The following is a 16622-nucleotide window of genomic DNA, read 5'->3' as shown; positions in this document are numbered from 1 at the left end:
TTTCTTCCTTCAGTGTTTAATTGTTTAATAGAATTTTTAATTTAACAATGAAGGCATTGGGCCTGTAATTTTATTTCTGGAAAAGCTTATAGTAAAAATTTAATTTCTTTGTTAGATATTGCAGATATGAGCAGAAGAGAGGCAAGGACGTGCAGGTGGGGCACCTGGGTGGTTCAGTGGGTTAAGGCTCTGCCTTCAGCTCAGGTCATGATCTCAGGGTCCTGGGATCAAGCCCTGAATCAGGCTCTCTGCTCAGCAGAGCCTGTTTCCTCCTCTCTCTCTGCCTGCCTCTCTGCCTACTTGTGATCTCTGTCTGTCAAATAAATAAAATCTTAAAAAAAAATAAAAAATAAAAATAAATCTTTAAACTTGGCTTCCTTTACTTAGCAATATGCATTTAAGCTTCCTTCACATCTTTTCTTGGCTTAATAGCTCATTTGTTTTGATTGCTCAATAATATTCCATTGTATTGATATACCATGGTTTATTCATCTATTGAAAAAGATCTTGGTTGCTTCAGATTTGGGGTAATTATTAAAAAACTTGCTATAGGGGCGCCTGGGTGGCTCAGTGGATTAAAACCTCTGCCTTCAGCTCAGGTCATGATCCCAGGGTCCTGGGATCAAGCCCCACATCGGGCTCTCTGCTCAGCAGGGAGCCTGCTTCCTCCTCTCTCTTTGCTTGCCTCTCTGCCTACTTGTCAAATAAATAAATAAAATCTTAAAAAAAAAAAGAAAAAGAAAATTAAAAAAAAAACTTGCTATAAGCATCCATGTGCAGGTTTTGTATGGACTTAAGTTTTCAGCTTACTTGGGTAAATATCAAGGAACACAATAGCTGCATCATCTTGTAAGAGTATGTTTAGTATTATAAGAAACTACCGAACTGTCTTCCAAAGTGGCTATACCATTTACATTCCCACGAGCAATGAGTGAGAGTTCATGTAGTTCCACACCCGTACCAGCATTTGGTACTGGCAATGTTTTGAATTTTAGTCATTTTATTATTTTTTTAAAAGATTTAATTTATTTATTTGAGAGAGAGAGAGAGAGAGAGCATGAGAGGGGAGAGGTCAGAGGGAGAAGCAGACTCCCTGCCAAGCAAGGAGTCCAATGTTGGACTCAAGCCCAGGACTTCAGGATCATGACCTAAGCTAAAGGCAGTCACTTAACCAACTGAGCCACCCAGGCACCCCAAATTTTAATCATTTTAATGGGTGTGAGGTGGTATCCCATTGTTTTAATTTGTAATTCCTTAATAACATATAATGTTGAGTATCTTCTCATATGCTTATTTGTCATATGTAGGTGCATCTTCTTTTGAAAAATGTCTGTTCAGGTTTTTTTCCCACTTTTAAACTGAGTTGTTTGTTTTCTTCTTGCTGAGTTTCAAGAGCTCTTTTCATATTTTGGATACCAGTCCTTTATCAGGTGTGTGTTTGGTCTTTTCTTCCAGTCTGTGGCTTTGTCTTTTCATTCTCTTAACAGTGTCTTTTACAGATCGTCTTCCTTTAACGGATCATGCTTTTGGTGTTATATCTAAAGTCACTGCCAGGGGCGCCTGGGTGGCTCAGTTAGTTGGGTGTCTGCCTTTGGCTCAGGTCATGATCCCTTTGTCCTGAGATCGAATCCCGCATCTGGTTCCTTGTTCAGTGGGGAACCTGCTTCTTCCTCTCCCACTCCCCCTGCTTATGCGCTCTCTCTCAGTCATATAAATAAATAAACTCTTAAAAATATATATATATAACAAGAATAGCAGTAAGATACAGGACAAAAATAGCAGTAAAATATTTGGTAATAATAATACAAGGGACAGAAAATAAAAGGTGAAGCATACCATTTTAAAGTGCTCATACCACATGTGAAATAGCATTATATTATTTGAAAATAGGCTGTTATAAATGAAAGGTGTATATTATAAATCCTTGAAACCATTATAAGAGTAAAACAAAGAAGTATAACTAATAAATCAATAGTGGAGATAAAATTAAATCATGAAAATATCTAATTCAAAAGGAGAGAAAATGATGGAAAATAAACCAACAGCATATGGGACACATATAAAGTGAATAAAAAGAACATGTATTTAAACCAAATATATTGATAATTACATTGAATGTAATGGTATAAAAACTCTAATGAAAAAGCAGAGATCTTTGGATTGGAAAAAAAAGTAAGACTTCCTATTACTTTTGTATTTTATTACTTGTGTACTTTAAATATAAAGACATGGATACATATTTAAATGAAAGAAAAATATACCATACAAATCCAAATCAAGAAAGACTGGCATGGCAGTATTAATATCAAACTATACTTGAAAACAAGAAATATTATTGGGAATAATGAGGGAAATTTCATAATGACTAAGGGGCCTCAAGAAGACATAACCATCCTATATTTAAAATACATGAGGCAAAATCTTGATATAACTGAAAGGCAAACTAGAAGAATCCACAAATAAAGTTGGAATTAGTATAAATATAGGTGACTAAAACAAAATCAACCAGGTGGACCCAAATGAAACTTACAAAACATAAAACTTAACAACAGCATAATATATAGTCTTTTCAAATGGGCATGAGACATTTGTTGAGATGCCATATTATGGGCTATAAAACAAATTTCAATAAATTCAAAAGTATTGAAATCATGTAAAATATGTTCTCTGAGTTAAACTAAAAATCAACAAGAGGCAGATACCTATAAAATCTCCCCAATTTTTTGGAATTAGACAACACACATCTATATAACTCATGGGTCAAAGAGAAAATCAGAATGGAAATTATAAAATATTTTGAACTCATTAAAAATGAAAATATAATGCAGAGGATGCAACTAAAGCAACACTTAGAGGAAGTTTATAACATTAAACTCATATTTTAAAAGAAGAAAGATCTCACATTAGTAAACGAGGCATTCACCTTAAGAAATTTTTAAAAAAGGAGCTAATTAAACCCAAAGTAAGCATGAGGAAGGAAACATAACAGCAGAAATTAATAAAAAAGAAAACATAAGGACAATATAAAGACACCATTAACATCAAAAACTTGTTCATGGAAAGATAAATATAATTGATAAATTCTTATGCAGAATGAATAGGAAAACAAGAGAAAGACATGAACTATAATTTCAGGAATGAACAAAATGAGATTACAGATTGTTCCACGAAAGGTAAAATATGAGATTATAATGAACAAATTTATCCCAATAAGTTCACACATTTAGATAAAATGACAGAATCCTTGAAGACAGGAAGAAATAGATAATCTAAAGAGCTCCATCTGTTAAGGAGATTAAGTTTGTATTAAACACTTTCCTGCAAAGAAAATTCTAAGCCCAAGTGGCTTTACTGGTGAATTCTACCAAATGTAAGAAAGAAGTAATATCATTTTTATATAAACCTCTCCAGAAAACAGAAAAAAGAACATCTCCTAACTCATTCTATGTAGCCACATTACCTCATAACCAAAAAAACACCAGAAGAAAATTACAGACAACCTTTATGAAGATAGATGCAAAAATCCTAAAAATATTTTAGCAGATCAAATACACAACTATAGAAAAAAGATAATACAGTTGACCCTTGAACAACATGGGTTTGATTTGTATGGGTTCACCTATATGGCTTTTTGGATACAGTTACTCTAAACATATTTTCTCTTCCTCACGACTTTTTAGTACATGTGCTGCCGAAGCCAGAACTTCATGATTTTTTAAATAATGTTTTCTTTTCTTTAGCTTACTTTATTATAAGAATACAATATAATATATATAACATATAAAATATGTGTTAATTAACTCTTCATGTTATTGGTAAGGCTTCCAATCAATAGTAGGTTATCAGTACTTAAGTTTTGAGAGAGTCAAAAGTTATATGTAGATTTTCAGCTGCAAAGGTTTTGGTGAACCTAATCTCCATACTGTCAAGAGTCAACTGTATATTACAGTGAAGTGGGTTTGTTTTGTAATTCAGTGTCACTGTAGTGTTTGAAAGTAAACCAATTTAATGAATATATCAACCATCTTTTTAAAAAACAGGATTATCTTATTAATACAGATGAAAGCTTTTAACAAACTCAATACCCATTCATGATAAAAATTCAGCCCCGAGAAATAAAGTAAAATTCCCCAACTTGATAAAGTGGTATTTACAAAAACTTATATTTTCTCTCATACTTAATAGTATAAGACTTAATATTTTCCCCTCAACACTGAGAATAAAAAAAGAATGTCTGACATCATAACTTCTATCTAATATTATTCTGTCAGTGTAATAAGGCAAGAAAAAATTAGGCCCATATGGATTAGAAAAGAAGAAACAAAATTGTATTTATAAATGTCATAATCATCTATGTTGAAAATCCAAAGGAATCTATGAGAGCTAGTAGCACTTATAAGTGAGGATATTTACAGGATATGAGGTAAATGTACAAAAGTCAATTGTATTTTTACATATTAGCAATGAGCAACTGGAAATTAACATTATAGAAATAAAACTATTTATGAAAAAATTAAAAATATTAGTGATAAATTTAACACAGTATCCCAAACTATACATTGAAACTAATATAAAATTGCCCAGAGAAATTATGGATCACATAAATAAGAAGTTAAATAATGTTCATAGATAGACATATTTGATTTTGACTTTTCAACCTTCCTAAAATGATCTCTTGATTCAACTCTATTACACTCAAAGTATCAACATCTTTTCTGGTAGAAACTGACAAATTGATTCTAAAATATGTATGGAAATTCAAAGTCCCTAATATAGCCAAAACAATGTTTAAAAAGAATAACATTTCAAAGCCCACTATTATGCTATAATAATCAAGATAGAGTGTTTATTGCCATAAAGGTACACATATCCCAACAAGCAAAAGTCAAGTACTAGACAACTTCACTGTGGAATTCTACTGAATATTTAAAGAATTAATAATAATCCTTTTCAAATTCTTCAAGAAAAATAGAAGAGGAGGAAGCATTTATTTTTTTTTAAGATTTATTTATTTTAGAGAGAGAGAGAGAGAATAAGAATGAGTGAGTGGAGGGAGGGGCAAAGGAAGAGAAACCCAAGCAGACTCCATGCTGGGTATGGAGCCAGATGTGGGGCTTGATCCCAGGACTTGGAGATCATGACTGGAACTGAAATCCAGAGTCAGATCTTAGTCGACTGAACCACCCAAGTACCCCTAGGAGGGACCATTTCTAAATTCATTTTGTGAGGCTAGAATTACCCTAATACTAAAACCAGACAAGGATGCACAATAAAAGAAAACTACAGGCCAATACTGAGATGAATACAGATGCAAAATCCTCAATATCAGCAAACCACTGGGTGTTATATGTGTCACCAAATTCTACTCCTGAAACCAATATTACACTATATGTTAACTAACTAGAATTTAAATAAAAACTAAAAAAAATAAAAAGTAAAAAAATATAAATATTAGCAAATCAAACTTAACATTACACTAAAATAATCATTCACTATGATCAAGTGGGATTTATTCCAGGAATGGAAGGATGGTTCGAGATCCATAAATCAATCAACATGATAGACCACATTAACAAAATGAAGGATACAAATCTTATGATCCTCTCAATAGATATGGAGAAAGCATTTGACAAAATTCAAAATCCATTTATGACAAAAACTCTCAACAAAGTAAGTATAAAGGGAATGGACTTCACCTTATTAAAGGTCATGGATGACAAGCCTACAACTAATATTATACTCAATGGTGAAAAGCTAGAAGCTTTTCCTCAAAGACAGGGAACAAGACAGGGATGCCCACTCTCACCACTTTTAGCAACATAGTACTGGAAGTCCTAGCCATAACAATTAGTTAAGAAAAAGAAATGAAAGGTATCCTAATTGAAAAGGAAGAAATGAAACTATTACCACTTGCAGATGACACAATATAATGTATAGAAAACCCCAAAGACTCTAGTAAAAAATGGTTAATAAAAAAATTAATAAACAAATTCAGTAAAGTTTCAGGTTATAAAATCAACATATAAAATTTATATAATACATAAATGCATCAAAAATAATAAAATAAATAAGAATAATGATATAAGGAGTTTGAAAAATCTGTACACTGAAAACTGTAAGACCACTGATGAAAGAAATTGAAGAAGACACAACTAAATGGAAAGATATTCTATGTTCATGGACTGGAAGAAATATTAATATTTTTAATATATCCATAATCTACAGATTCAATGCAATCCTTATCAAAATTCCAATGGCATTTTTCACAGAAACATAAAAAAACTCCTAAAATAATAAGGAATAGTAAGAGACCCTAAATACACAAAGCAATCTTGAGAAAGAACAAGGATAGAAGCATTGCTCTCCCTGACACAACCATATATAGAAACTCCGAATTTTCATTAGAATAAATTTATGATTTCATTTATACATGGAGTCTAAACAGAAAGAAACAAAACCCCCAAGTTTATAGATACAGAAAACAGATTGTGGTTTCCAGAGGTGGGCAAAATGAGTCAAATGGTATAGATTTTTACTATAAAATATACATATTTTGACTATATAACATAAAACTATAAAATAAATATCCTAAGAATATAATATATAGCATGGTGTCTATAATTAACAGTATGTATTGTTAGTTGCTAAAAGAGTAGATCTCAAAATTCTTAACAAGGTAAAAATCTGTCACAATTTGTGGAAATGGATGTTAACTAGTGTTATTGTGGTTATCATTTTGTAACATATATAAATATTGAATCGTTATGTTGTATACCTGAAACTAATATGTATCAATTATAGCTAATAAAAATGATTTTTTAAGAGTACACAAGTAGATAAAAAAAAATTCCAGACGTAGATCCACACATATATGAACAATTGATTTTGAGGAGGAAAAGTATAATTTTTCAGCAAGTGGTACTGGAACTGGCTATCCATTTTTGCAAAGAAAAAGATCTGACCTTTACCTTTTATATAAAAATCAACTTGAAATAGCTCATGAACTTAAATACATGAGTTAAAACTATGAGCTTTTTATGAGAAGACATAGAAAAAAACTCTTAGAGACCTTGAGTTTGGGTAAGATATCTTTTTTTTTTTTTAAAGATTTTATTTATTTATTTGTCAGAGACAGAGGGAGAGAGAGTGAGCGAGCACAGGCAGACAGAGGCAGAGGGAGAAGCAGGCTCCCTGCCGAGCAAGGAGCCCGATGTGGGACTCGATCCCAGGACGCTGGGATCAGGACCTGAGCGGAAGGCAGCCGCCCAACCAACTGAGCCACCCAGGCGTCCCTGGGTAAGATATCTTCAATAAAAAATTAAACGCACAGACAGAAAAGAAAAAAAGTAAAACCTTTTACTTTTTCAAAAGACACCATTAAGAAAAAACAAATGTATGCCTCAAACTGGGAAAAATATTTGAAAAAATATATAAAGAATGCTTTTAACTTAAAAATAAGAAAAACAATAACAAATGGGCAATAAACTGAACAAACACTTCACCAAAGATGGGCAGATTTGAAATAAACTAATGAAAACATGTTCAACATCCCTAGTCATTAGGGAAATGCAAATTAAAATCACAATGAGATACTACACATCTACTAGAATTACAACAATGATACAGATTGATAATTCCAAGTTTGTGAGAATGTGGAACACCTGAACTCTTACATAATGTTGCTGGGAATGCAAATGATACAGGCATTTGAAAAACAATTTCTTATAAATTTAGAAACTTATCCTAAGATCAAGCAATGCTACTCCTAGTTATTTTCCCAAGAGAAATAGACAAAAAGACTTATGCAAATATGCAAAAAATTTTAATATACAATGATTCTAAGGTTTATTTTTTAAGAGCTAAAAGCTGGACTGGATCCAAATATTCATTAATTAGTAAATAGATAATACACCTTTTAGTATATCCAGGCAGTGATGTACTATTCTGTACTAAAAAGGAATAGACTATTGACATATGCAACAACATAAGTGAATCTCAGTCACATTAACCTTAGTGAAAAAAGCCAGACACAAATTGTTAAATATTGAATGATTCTTTTTGCATGAGATTCTAAAACAGGTGAAACTATAGTGGTAGAAAGCAGGTTAGAGGTTGCCAAGCAACTCACTGTAAAGTCATGAGGAAATTTTCTGCAGGATAAAAATGTTCTATTTCATCATTATGGTGATGGTTAAGTGACTATGTACAATTTTACAGGCTATGTCAAATGTATATTTAAAGTCGCTGGATTTTATGTAAATTACACCTAAATAAAGCTGATAAAACTTCCCATAATCCCCTCACCCAGAGAAAACTACCATTACTATTGTGGCATAATCACTTTGTTTTCATTTGTATTTATTATACCCAAAGTCATATTTATTTATGTACTTTATATCTTGTATTTATCAATTTGTAAAATACAATCTTTGTGTTCTATTACTTTCATTGAAAGACTCATTTTTTAAAAAGATTTTTATTTACCCATTTGACAGAGCAACACCAAGAGAGGGAATACAAGCAGGGGGTGGTGGGAAAGGGAGAAGCAGGCTTCCAGCTGAGCCGGGAGCCCAGTGCAAGGCTCTATCCCAGGACTCTGGGACCATGACCTGAGCTGAAGGCCGTCGTTTTAATGACTGAGCCACCCAGACACGAAAGACTAATTTTTAATGGCTGCTTCTGATTCCCTTAGTGATTCTTCTATTGTTGGATATTTATTTTGCCTATTATAAATAACTGAAACTAGGAAAACACCTTTATGTATAAGGTTTTTATTCTGTGATTTAGATCTTTTCTAAAGCTGAATCTGCATAATATTTTGACTGAATATTGGAACAGCCTTCTAAGTGACCCACTTCACTCCTCTCTTGCTGTTGCCAGAATTACTTCCCAAACACAACTGATGATGTCACTCTCCAACTTACAACTTCAGTTGGCCTTCTTTTTTTTTTTTAATTTTTTATTTCTTTTCAGTGTAACAGTATTCATTGTTTTTGCACCACACCCAGTGCTCCATGCAATCCGTGCCCTCCCTAATACCCACCACCTGGTTCCCCCAACCTCCCACCCCCCGCCCCTTCAAAACCCTCAGGTTGTTTTTCAGAGTCCATAGTCTCTCATGGTTCACCTCCCCTTCCAGTTTCCCTCAACTCCCTTCTTCTCTCCATCTCCCCTTGTCCTCCATGTTATTTGTTATGCTCCACAAATAAGTGAAACCATATGATAATTGACTCTCTCTGCTTGACTTATTTCACTCAGCAGAATCTCTTCCAGTCCCGTCCATGTTGCTACAAAAGTTGGGTATTCATCCTTTCTGATGGAGGCATAATACTCCATAGTGTATATGGACCACATCTTCCTTATCCATTCATCCGTTGAAGGGCATCTTGGTTCTTTCCACAGTTTGGCAACCGTGGCCATTGCTGCTATAAACATTGGGGTACAGATGGCCCTTCTTTTCACTACATCTGTATCTTTGGGGTAAATACCCAGTAAAGCAATTGCAGGGTCATAGGGAAGCTCTATTTTTAATTTCTTGAGGAATCTCCACACTGTTTTCCAAAGTGGCTGCACCAACTTGCATTCCCACCAACAGTGCAAGAGGATTCCCCTTTCTCCACATCCTCTCCAACACACGTTGTTTCCTGTCTTGCTAATTTTGGCCATTCTAACCAGTGTAAGATGGTATAATGAAGACATACAAATGGCTATCAGACACATGAAAAAATGTTCATCATCACTAGCCATCAGGGAGATTCAAATTAAAACCACATTCAGTTGGCCTTCTGTTGACTATGGAGTGAAGACATGGTTCCCTGTTGAAACACAAATGTCTTACGATAAACTTCAGCCCTCAACATACTCTATGTTATAGGTTGAACTGTGTCTCCCATAAAAGATAGGTTGATGTTTCAACAAAGCCCTAACCTCAGAATATGACCTTATTTGGAAATAAGGTAATTGCAGATTAACTAGTTAAGATGAAATCATACTAGAGTAGCATGGGCTCTTGATCCAATGCAAGTTAGTGTCCTTATAAGAAGCTGGCCATGTGAAGACACAGAAACACAGGAAGAATGCAGGTGAAGATGGAGACAGAGATTGGAGTGATGTATCCCACAAGCCAAGGAGTATCAAGGATTGCTCACTGTCTTAAGAATCCAGGAGTGAGACATGGGACAGTTGACCCCTTGGGGGCCTCAAAAGGAACTGACACTTTTCATACTTTGATTTTTGACTTCTAGACTCCAGAACAGTGAGAGAATAAATTTCTGTTATTTTAAGCCACCCAATTTGTGGTCCTTTGTTACAGCACTCCTAGGAAACTAATATATACTACATGTCCCTATCACACTGAGTGGCCTTCCTTTTCAAAACCTAGCCCACACTGTTCTCAGTTCAGAATGTTTTCCACACCTCTCTCCAAACCCACTCCATTGCTTGGCAAACTTAAGACTTGGTTTCAGGATTTCCTTTTGGATGAAACCATTTCTGCTTTTCCTTTTGGCTTCAGGAAGCTGGCAGCATGGATCCTCATTTTCCCATTGAAATATGGCTTGATATCCTACACTGTAATTACCAACTCTCCTTCAACATCCAATGAGATTTTTGAGAGCAGAGATCACATCTTACTCCTTTTTGTATACCCACTACCAAGTGATAGTGAGAATGCAGTCTACTGAGTCATGAAATCTTAACACATCCTACAAAAGGTGCATGATATAGAATACAAACTTTGGAATGACTTGAGTTAGGCAGACCAGATTGGGACTAAAATCTAGACTCCTCACTTAGCAGTTGCTGGGTAATCTTGGCCAAACTGCATAAGCTCTCTGAACCTCAAAATGTTCATCTATGAGACAGAGATTATAATTTCTTTCTGGTGGGTTATAAGAAATAGATGAGGTGTCATATGTGACTACACCTACAGAACTAATAGCCATTTAGTAAATATATATATAGATATATTTTAAAATATATAATCACTATATTTTGTTGGACATATATGTAAGTCTAGAAAGATAAAATTAGTGTAAATATCTAGAAATAAAAGGAAATTATAAAACTTATTTTCAAAAATGAGACATATTTCACTTACAAATTACTGATAGAACCATATAAAGAATCTTTGAATTTCCATTAAAATAACCACAATCTTGTTAGTTTGATAGGAGAAAACTGAGGACTTCGATATGTTTATTTACTGAAGGCAATTTAATTTTTGGCAATGAAAGTAAAAGTAAAAGAAAAAAGAAAAAGGAGGAAAAAACCCAGAAATGAAGAAAAGAGAAAGATAATCTGATTCCTGACAAGTCTCTGCCAACATCTAGCTCCTTAATGACTCATTTTTTTTTCCCTTAGGGAGAGAAGTTAATTTTGGCCATAATTGTTCTGTCTCTTGAATCGTTCTGAACAAAAATGAACATTGAGGAAAGAGCCACACCATAGTTTGCGCCCAGAGCCCTAGGCTCACAGTATACCTTGAGGGTCCCTGGGAGGCCCTTCTATCACCAAGGTAGTAGTAGGGTTTTGTCAAGCTTTTAACCCCATACAAAGGCCCTTCCCAGCTGCTGCAGACTGGTTCCAAGTGGAGTCTTATTTTTTCTCTGGTGAACACACAAAGCAAAAGGCAACAAAATAAACACATCAACCCTGTCCTTCAGAAGTCTTGTAAACCACTCACATCTGTTCTCAACATCTCTGTAACTGGCAATTTGCCAAAAATAAAGTGCATTTGTTTTCTTAAATGTAACCTGTCAATCATAAAAGATGAATCTGGAACCATTAAACTGAGCTGCATTAGAACTGACACACTTTTATAGAATATCACCATTGCAAAACAGCATAAATGGAGCTTGGGACAAGTTTAACAGTCCTTTAAGTTTAGATCTCTGAAGCAGAAGTAAATAGGGTTATAAACAGTACATGAACTAGCAAGAGAGTGTAGAAGCTAAGATTCCCCAGTTTGACTCCTGGCTTTGCCACTTTCTAGCTACTTCCCCAGCTTCCTCATCTATCACATGAAGATAATTATAGTATCTTCCTCAAGTGTTGCTATAAAAATTAACTGAGATGATTCTGTATAATGCATAAGATTGTATCTAGCAGATAGTATGCTCTTAATAAGTAGTAGGCTATTATTATAGCTGTTATTATTGGCCATTCCAGATTTCTTTTTTTTTTTTTAAGACTTTATTTACTTATTTGACAGACAGAGATCACAAGTAGGCAGAGAGACAGGCAGAGAGAGAGGAAGGGAAGCAGACTCCCTGGTGAGCAGAGAGCCCAATGCAGGGCTTGATCCCAGGACCCTGAGATCATGACCTGAGCCGAAGACAGAGGCTTTAACCCACTGAGCCACCTGGGCACCTCTCGCCATTCCAGGTTTCTGCAAAAAGCATAGACTCATCTAAAATGAAACATCTGGGGTAATTCGTCCTTTTTTCTCAAACTATCACATTTCTGGGAACCATACAAGATTTAAGCAGTAAGTTGTCAACTAAGACAAAGCAATTCAGAGGATGAATTATTCCAGGCTTGCCTTGCCTGGAGTGGCCCTAAAATGTTCCCTCTGCCCAAAGGTTATTACAGTACATCCATCAGATTCTTACTGGATACTCTCCAAGGCCCAAGGACTGTCAAATCTCTAATCCACCTACTTGCAACTCAGAAGCTACTCAGCTTCATGTTCCAGGCAGCCACCACCAATCAATGAGATTGGTAAAGATAAAATACAGCTATTTGTTATCACCAGAACAAGACACTACAACCTTTAAAGAAGGGATGTAATCCCCTTTATAACGGTGGTACTGGGTGAGGAGTAAGGGAGATGATGACCTCCGCCCTTTAGACAAATGTCATTATACCAGAATTTCATTTCTCTACAGTATCAGAAGATAAACCGAGAGAAGAAAACATTATTTCAGTCAAAATTGGTTAAATACTAAAGTGGGGAAAGGCGTTTAGTGTATTAATTCTTCCAGTAAATTACTCTCTATACGTTAGAATAAACTCATTACATAGTAGACCCATGACCTAAAGCAGAGCTGCCCAGTGGGTATGCGAAGGATGATTATAGGTATGTAAGAGGTAATAGAACCTTCATCTCTTGGGACAGGTAAGGTAGAGGTACTCAGGACAGTATCATGCACATAATGTACATCAGTATGCTGTGCAAATAGTATTTCATATGTGTGCCATGACTGGGAAAAGTTTGAGAATCACTGGTTTAGTAAATGAATACATTTTATAAAGTATCCTCAATTGTAACTATGGCAAAGCTTAAGCACTGGGTGACTTATTATACTTCCATCATGGTTACAAATACGAAGATGTTCTAGAAAAATCCTACATACGTTCTTAATCTGAGAGCTCAGTCCCATAACCAAAATTCTGTTGTGATTAGCTTCCTTTGTTTGCAAGGGACAGAAATGCACATGCACTAAGGTATAGCACAGATAATGAGGGCTTTTCAGAAGTACTGTCAAGGGAGGCAAGAATCCCATGGGAATTAAAAGACTGAGCCTATTCAGAACAGGATGCAGAAGCTAGCAGTTTGAGAGACTCCAGCCATAAGAGATTCTAAATCTTTACCCCGATATTCTACTAATAACATGACTTGGTTATGTTCTTTCTTTCTCTTTGAGGGACTGTCCTGCATTTTCTTCTAGTTGGCTACCAGTGAGTTCTGGACCTTTTATAGTTTGCTTTTGCTTATTTCTAGGTTCTGGTTTCTCATAACTTCAACCTGTTCTTAATTTCTCCTGATCCCTGCTTCTACCTCATAGTCAATCTCAATTTCCTTCTTTCTCCCCCCTTCCTCTTCTGTCTGGATTTTTTCAGTGTCAACTCCTACTGTTAACTCCCTGTCTCTCTTCACACTTTTCCATCCACATGTTTGAGAATAAGGCTGTGGGTGATCTTTCCAGCGTCTTTTCATATAGAATCTCAGGTCTTTTTCCAGGCCACTAACTATGTTATGGTTTGACTAAGGTCTTGGTGCCCACTGACTGAGAGGGGCTGGAGTAACTGGTTTCAAGATATGTTCCTTCAACAGAGCTGTAGTGGGAGAGGCAATTTTCCTTTGAAGATCTCTAGGTAGGGAAGACAGAATATACACAGAACAAGTCACCTCAGGAGGGAACAAGGTTTTTATATTTTCTGTTGTCAAAGAGACCATTTATACACCCTATCTTAGAAAGAAACCCTTTTGATAATTTGCTTCTCTGTCCCTTCTCTCTTTTCTTTTTCCCATTCATGCATCCATGTATCCATCCATCCATCCATCCAACAAATATGAATCTGTCTTCAAAATAAGTGTATGAAATTGCCAATAACCGTAATGATCCTTGAGGAACATGAACCTACTATGGAAGATAAATTGTGTATGCATATCATTTTAAGTGTCCAAAGAATGCCAGAAATGAAATGTTACAAAGTTTGAAGGATGAAGATCACAATTCAGTGGGTATTTGAAAGATAGAGATCTGATATTCAAACATAAAGAACAGACTTAAAAAACAACATGAGCCTAACCCTTGAGTTAGCAGAGTTTTGCAACATCAAAACAGGTTCTGGCATTTTTAGTTCTAGAAGAAATACATAATAATTGTGAAAAATTCAAACCAAAGTAAAAAATATAGTGTAAAAATCTGTCTTTCATCCCTGCTCACTTATCATTTCCAAACTGGTAGGGGAACTTCTCTTCAAAAGTAACCACCATTAACTGTTTACTCTTTGTCCAGACTCTTTTTTGTACTACTAAATCAAAACATTATAATGATTTGATGAGAAAGAGACTAAGAAACCCATTTTACAAAGAAGTAGGTTAAGTACTTTCTTTGGGTTAAGAAATTCTTTAAGTGAATGTTCCATCGTACCTTGTTATTATGAGAGCTCTGGACCTTAGCTGATCTAGAAAAACTCAATTCTGTTTTTTAAGTAGCTCTTGTCTTTTGGGGGGTCATTTTAACTAAAACTGGAAGGAAGCCAGTGGTGAGCACTCATACATTAGCTGGATGAAAAGATTCCACTTACAACAGAAAGCCCTGTATACTTCTATGAGTACTTAGATCTTTACCACACTTTTTGACATACTATAAGGTTTATTTTTGTCTCCAACAGGAGGTGAATTTTACTTTAATAATGGGATGTTGATGAAATTGTTGAAGGTTTAAGAGAAATCAGATGTATTTCTCCTCTATGACATTACTTTTTAAATAAACTAAGTGTATTTTTTATCAGCTCATATCTAATAGAATGGCCAGATGAAATTACTTGAGCCTTTTCCTTTCATAGCCACATGAAAAAGTCAGATTTCTGAAGGAACTTATTATAGAGCAAATAAGGGGAATTCAAATTACAGGGATACAGAACACTTACCCCAGACTGCCATGAAAACAGCAAAGAAGACAGTGGCTCCGTTGTCAAAGAGGTGGGTTACCTAGGAACATTATGAATTACAGTTAAACTAGCTTCTCATATACTGTATTTCAATTCACTTTTTTTCAGATTTTGTAAAAATAAATGAATTTTGCAGGGTTTCTTTGGGAGATATTCCTTTTGGATCATAATCAAGAAGGGGGTTCATCCAACTATGAAGTAGTTTGGATATGCAAAAGAGAATTTGGTCCCTTTATGTGGGCATCACGTAGCTGAACATTTATCAGCAGCCCCAATAGTGCTAAGAATTTTCTTTTATGCACCATAAATACTGTTATAAGTGGACATATGGTTATACTTACTATATTTAAGACTAGGGAGGTATTATTGTTGCTGCTTTAAAGACTTCTGATTCCTATTTTTAATGGCTCATTTATTCACTTTGAAAACATGCCTATTTTGTTTGTGTATTTTTGGGCAAACATTTTCTAGGATGCCCTCTGGACTTTAATATTACAAAGAAAAGAGAGCGGACCATTAACAAAATCCACTTCCACCTTTATTAAAGCTTCAGGTAATCACTGTATTTACCTATTACACATTACACAAAGACAGCTATCAAAAACTTTATTGCTAGATAATACATTCTATCACAAACACCACAGCAGAAAGCAAAGATATTCACCCTGCAAAACTGCTATGCTCATTTCCGCCTTCAGGGTAAATCACACCAATGCCATACTAAATTGAAATGATGACTGATACATTCATAAAGCATAACCTTTTTTGGATGCTCTATAGCTCTCTATAAAACATACTTTACCGTCCCTTGGAGAATGTGCCAACTATAAACAGGTCTTTTCCTGTTATATCCGAGTGTGAAGTATTTCAAAAATTTTTCCAAAAGTTTATGCCTTCTTTTTATTTGAACATAGGAGAGATGAGCAGCATTCAAATACCAAATGTAGATAAAGGGCAAAAGCTAATTTATTTCATATGCCAGAGGGAGTGTTAAATTGTATTGTATATTGTATTAATGCACCGAGCATTAAATCAAGCCTGAGAGTTCCAGGGTATGTGTCTGGTCTGTGCTCTCTATCAGGGTATTTGCAGGGAGTTGGTGGAAGTTGTGGCCTGTACCATTGGTGGAGATGATGGAATGAGTTGTGGTGGTCATTGTTTTTGGCTGTTCACCTTACCTTTCTTCCTTATCCTGGTAATAGATGTCTCTCATGTAGGTC

The 16622-nt window shown here is 35.0% G+C and overlaps 1 protein-coding gene across 6 annotated transcripts in view; it reads right to left on the bottom strand.

Annotated features, from left to right (window-relative positions):
* Nucleotides 1-16622, bottom strand: part of ANO4 (anoctamin 4) — a 450000-nt gene that overhangs the window by 66595 nt on the left and 366783 nt on the right. For all 6 annotated transcript variants that reach the window (XM_032844283.1, XM_032844285.1, XM_032844284.1 and 3 more), the window contains one exon: nucleotides 15382-15442. In XM_032844283.1, the coding sequence (XP_032700174.1) occupies nucleotides 15382-15442 (61 nt within the window). The remainder of the gene's footprint in view (nucleotides 1-15381; nucleotides 15443-16622) is intronic.

This window comes from Lontra canadensis, unplaced genomic scaffold (genome assembly GCF_010015895.1).
Source record: "Lontra canadensis isolate GAN:19392208 unplaced genomic scaffold, GSC_riverotter_1.0 scaffold150, whole genome shotgun sequence".
NCBI classification, from domain to species: domain Eukaryota; kingdom Metazoa; phylum Chordata; class Mammalia; order Carnivora; family Mustelidae; genus Lontra; species Lontra canadensis.
This window is presented reverse-complemented; position numbering and strand designations above follow the sequence as displayed.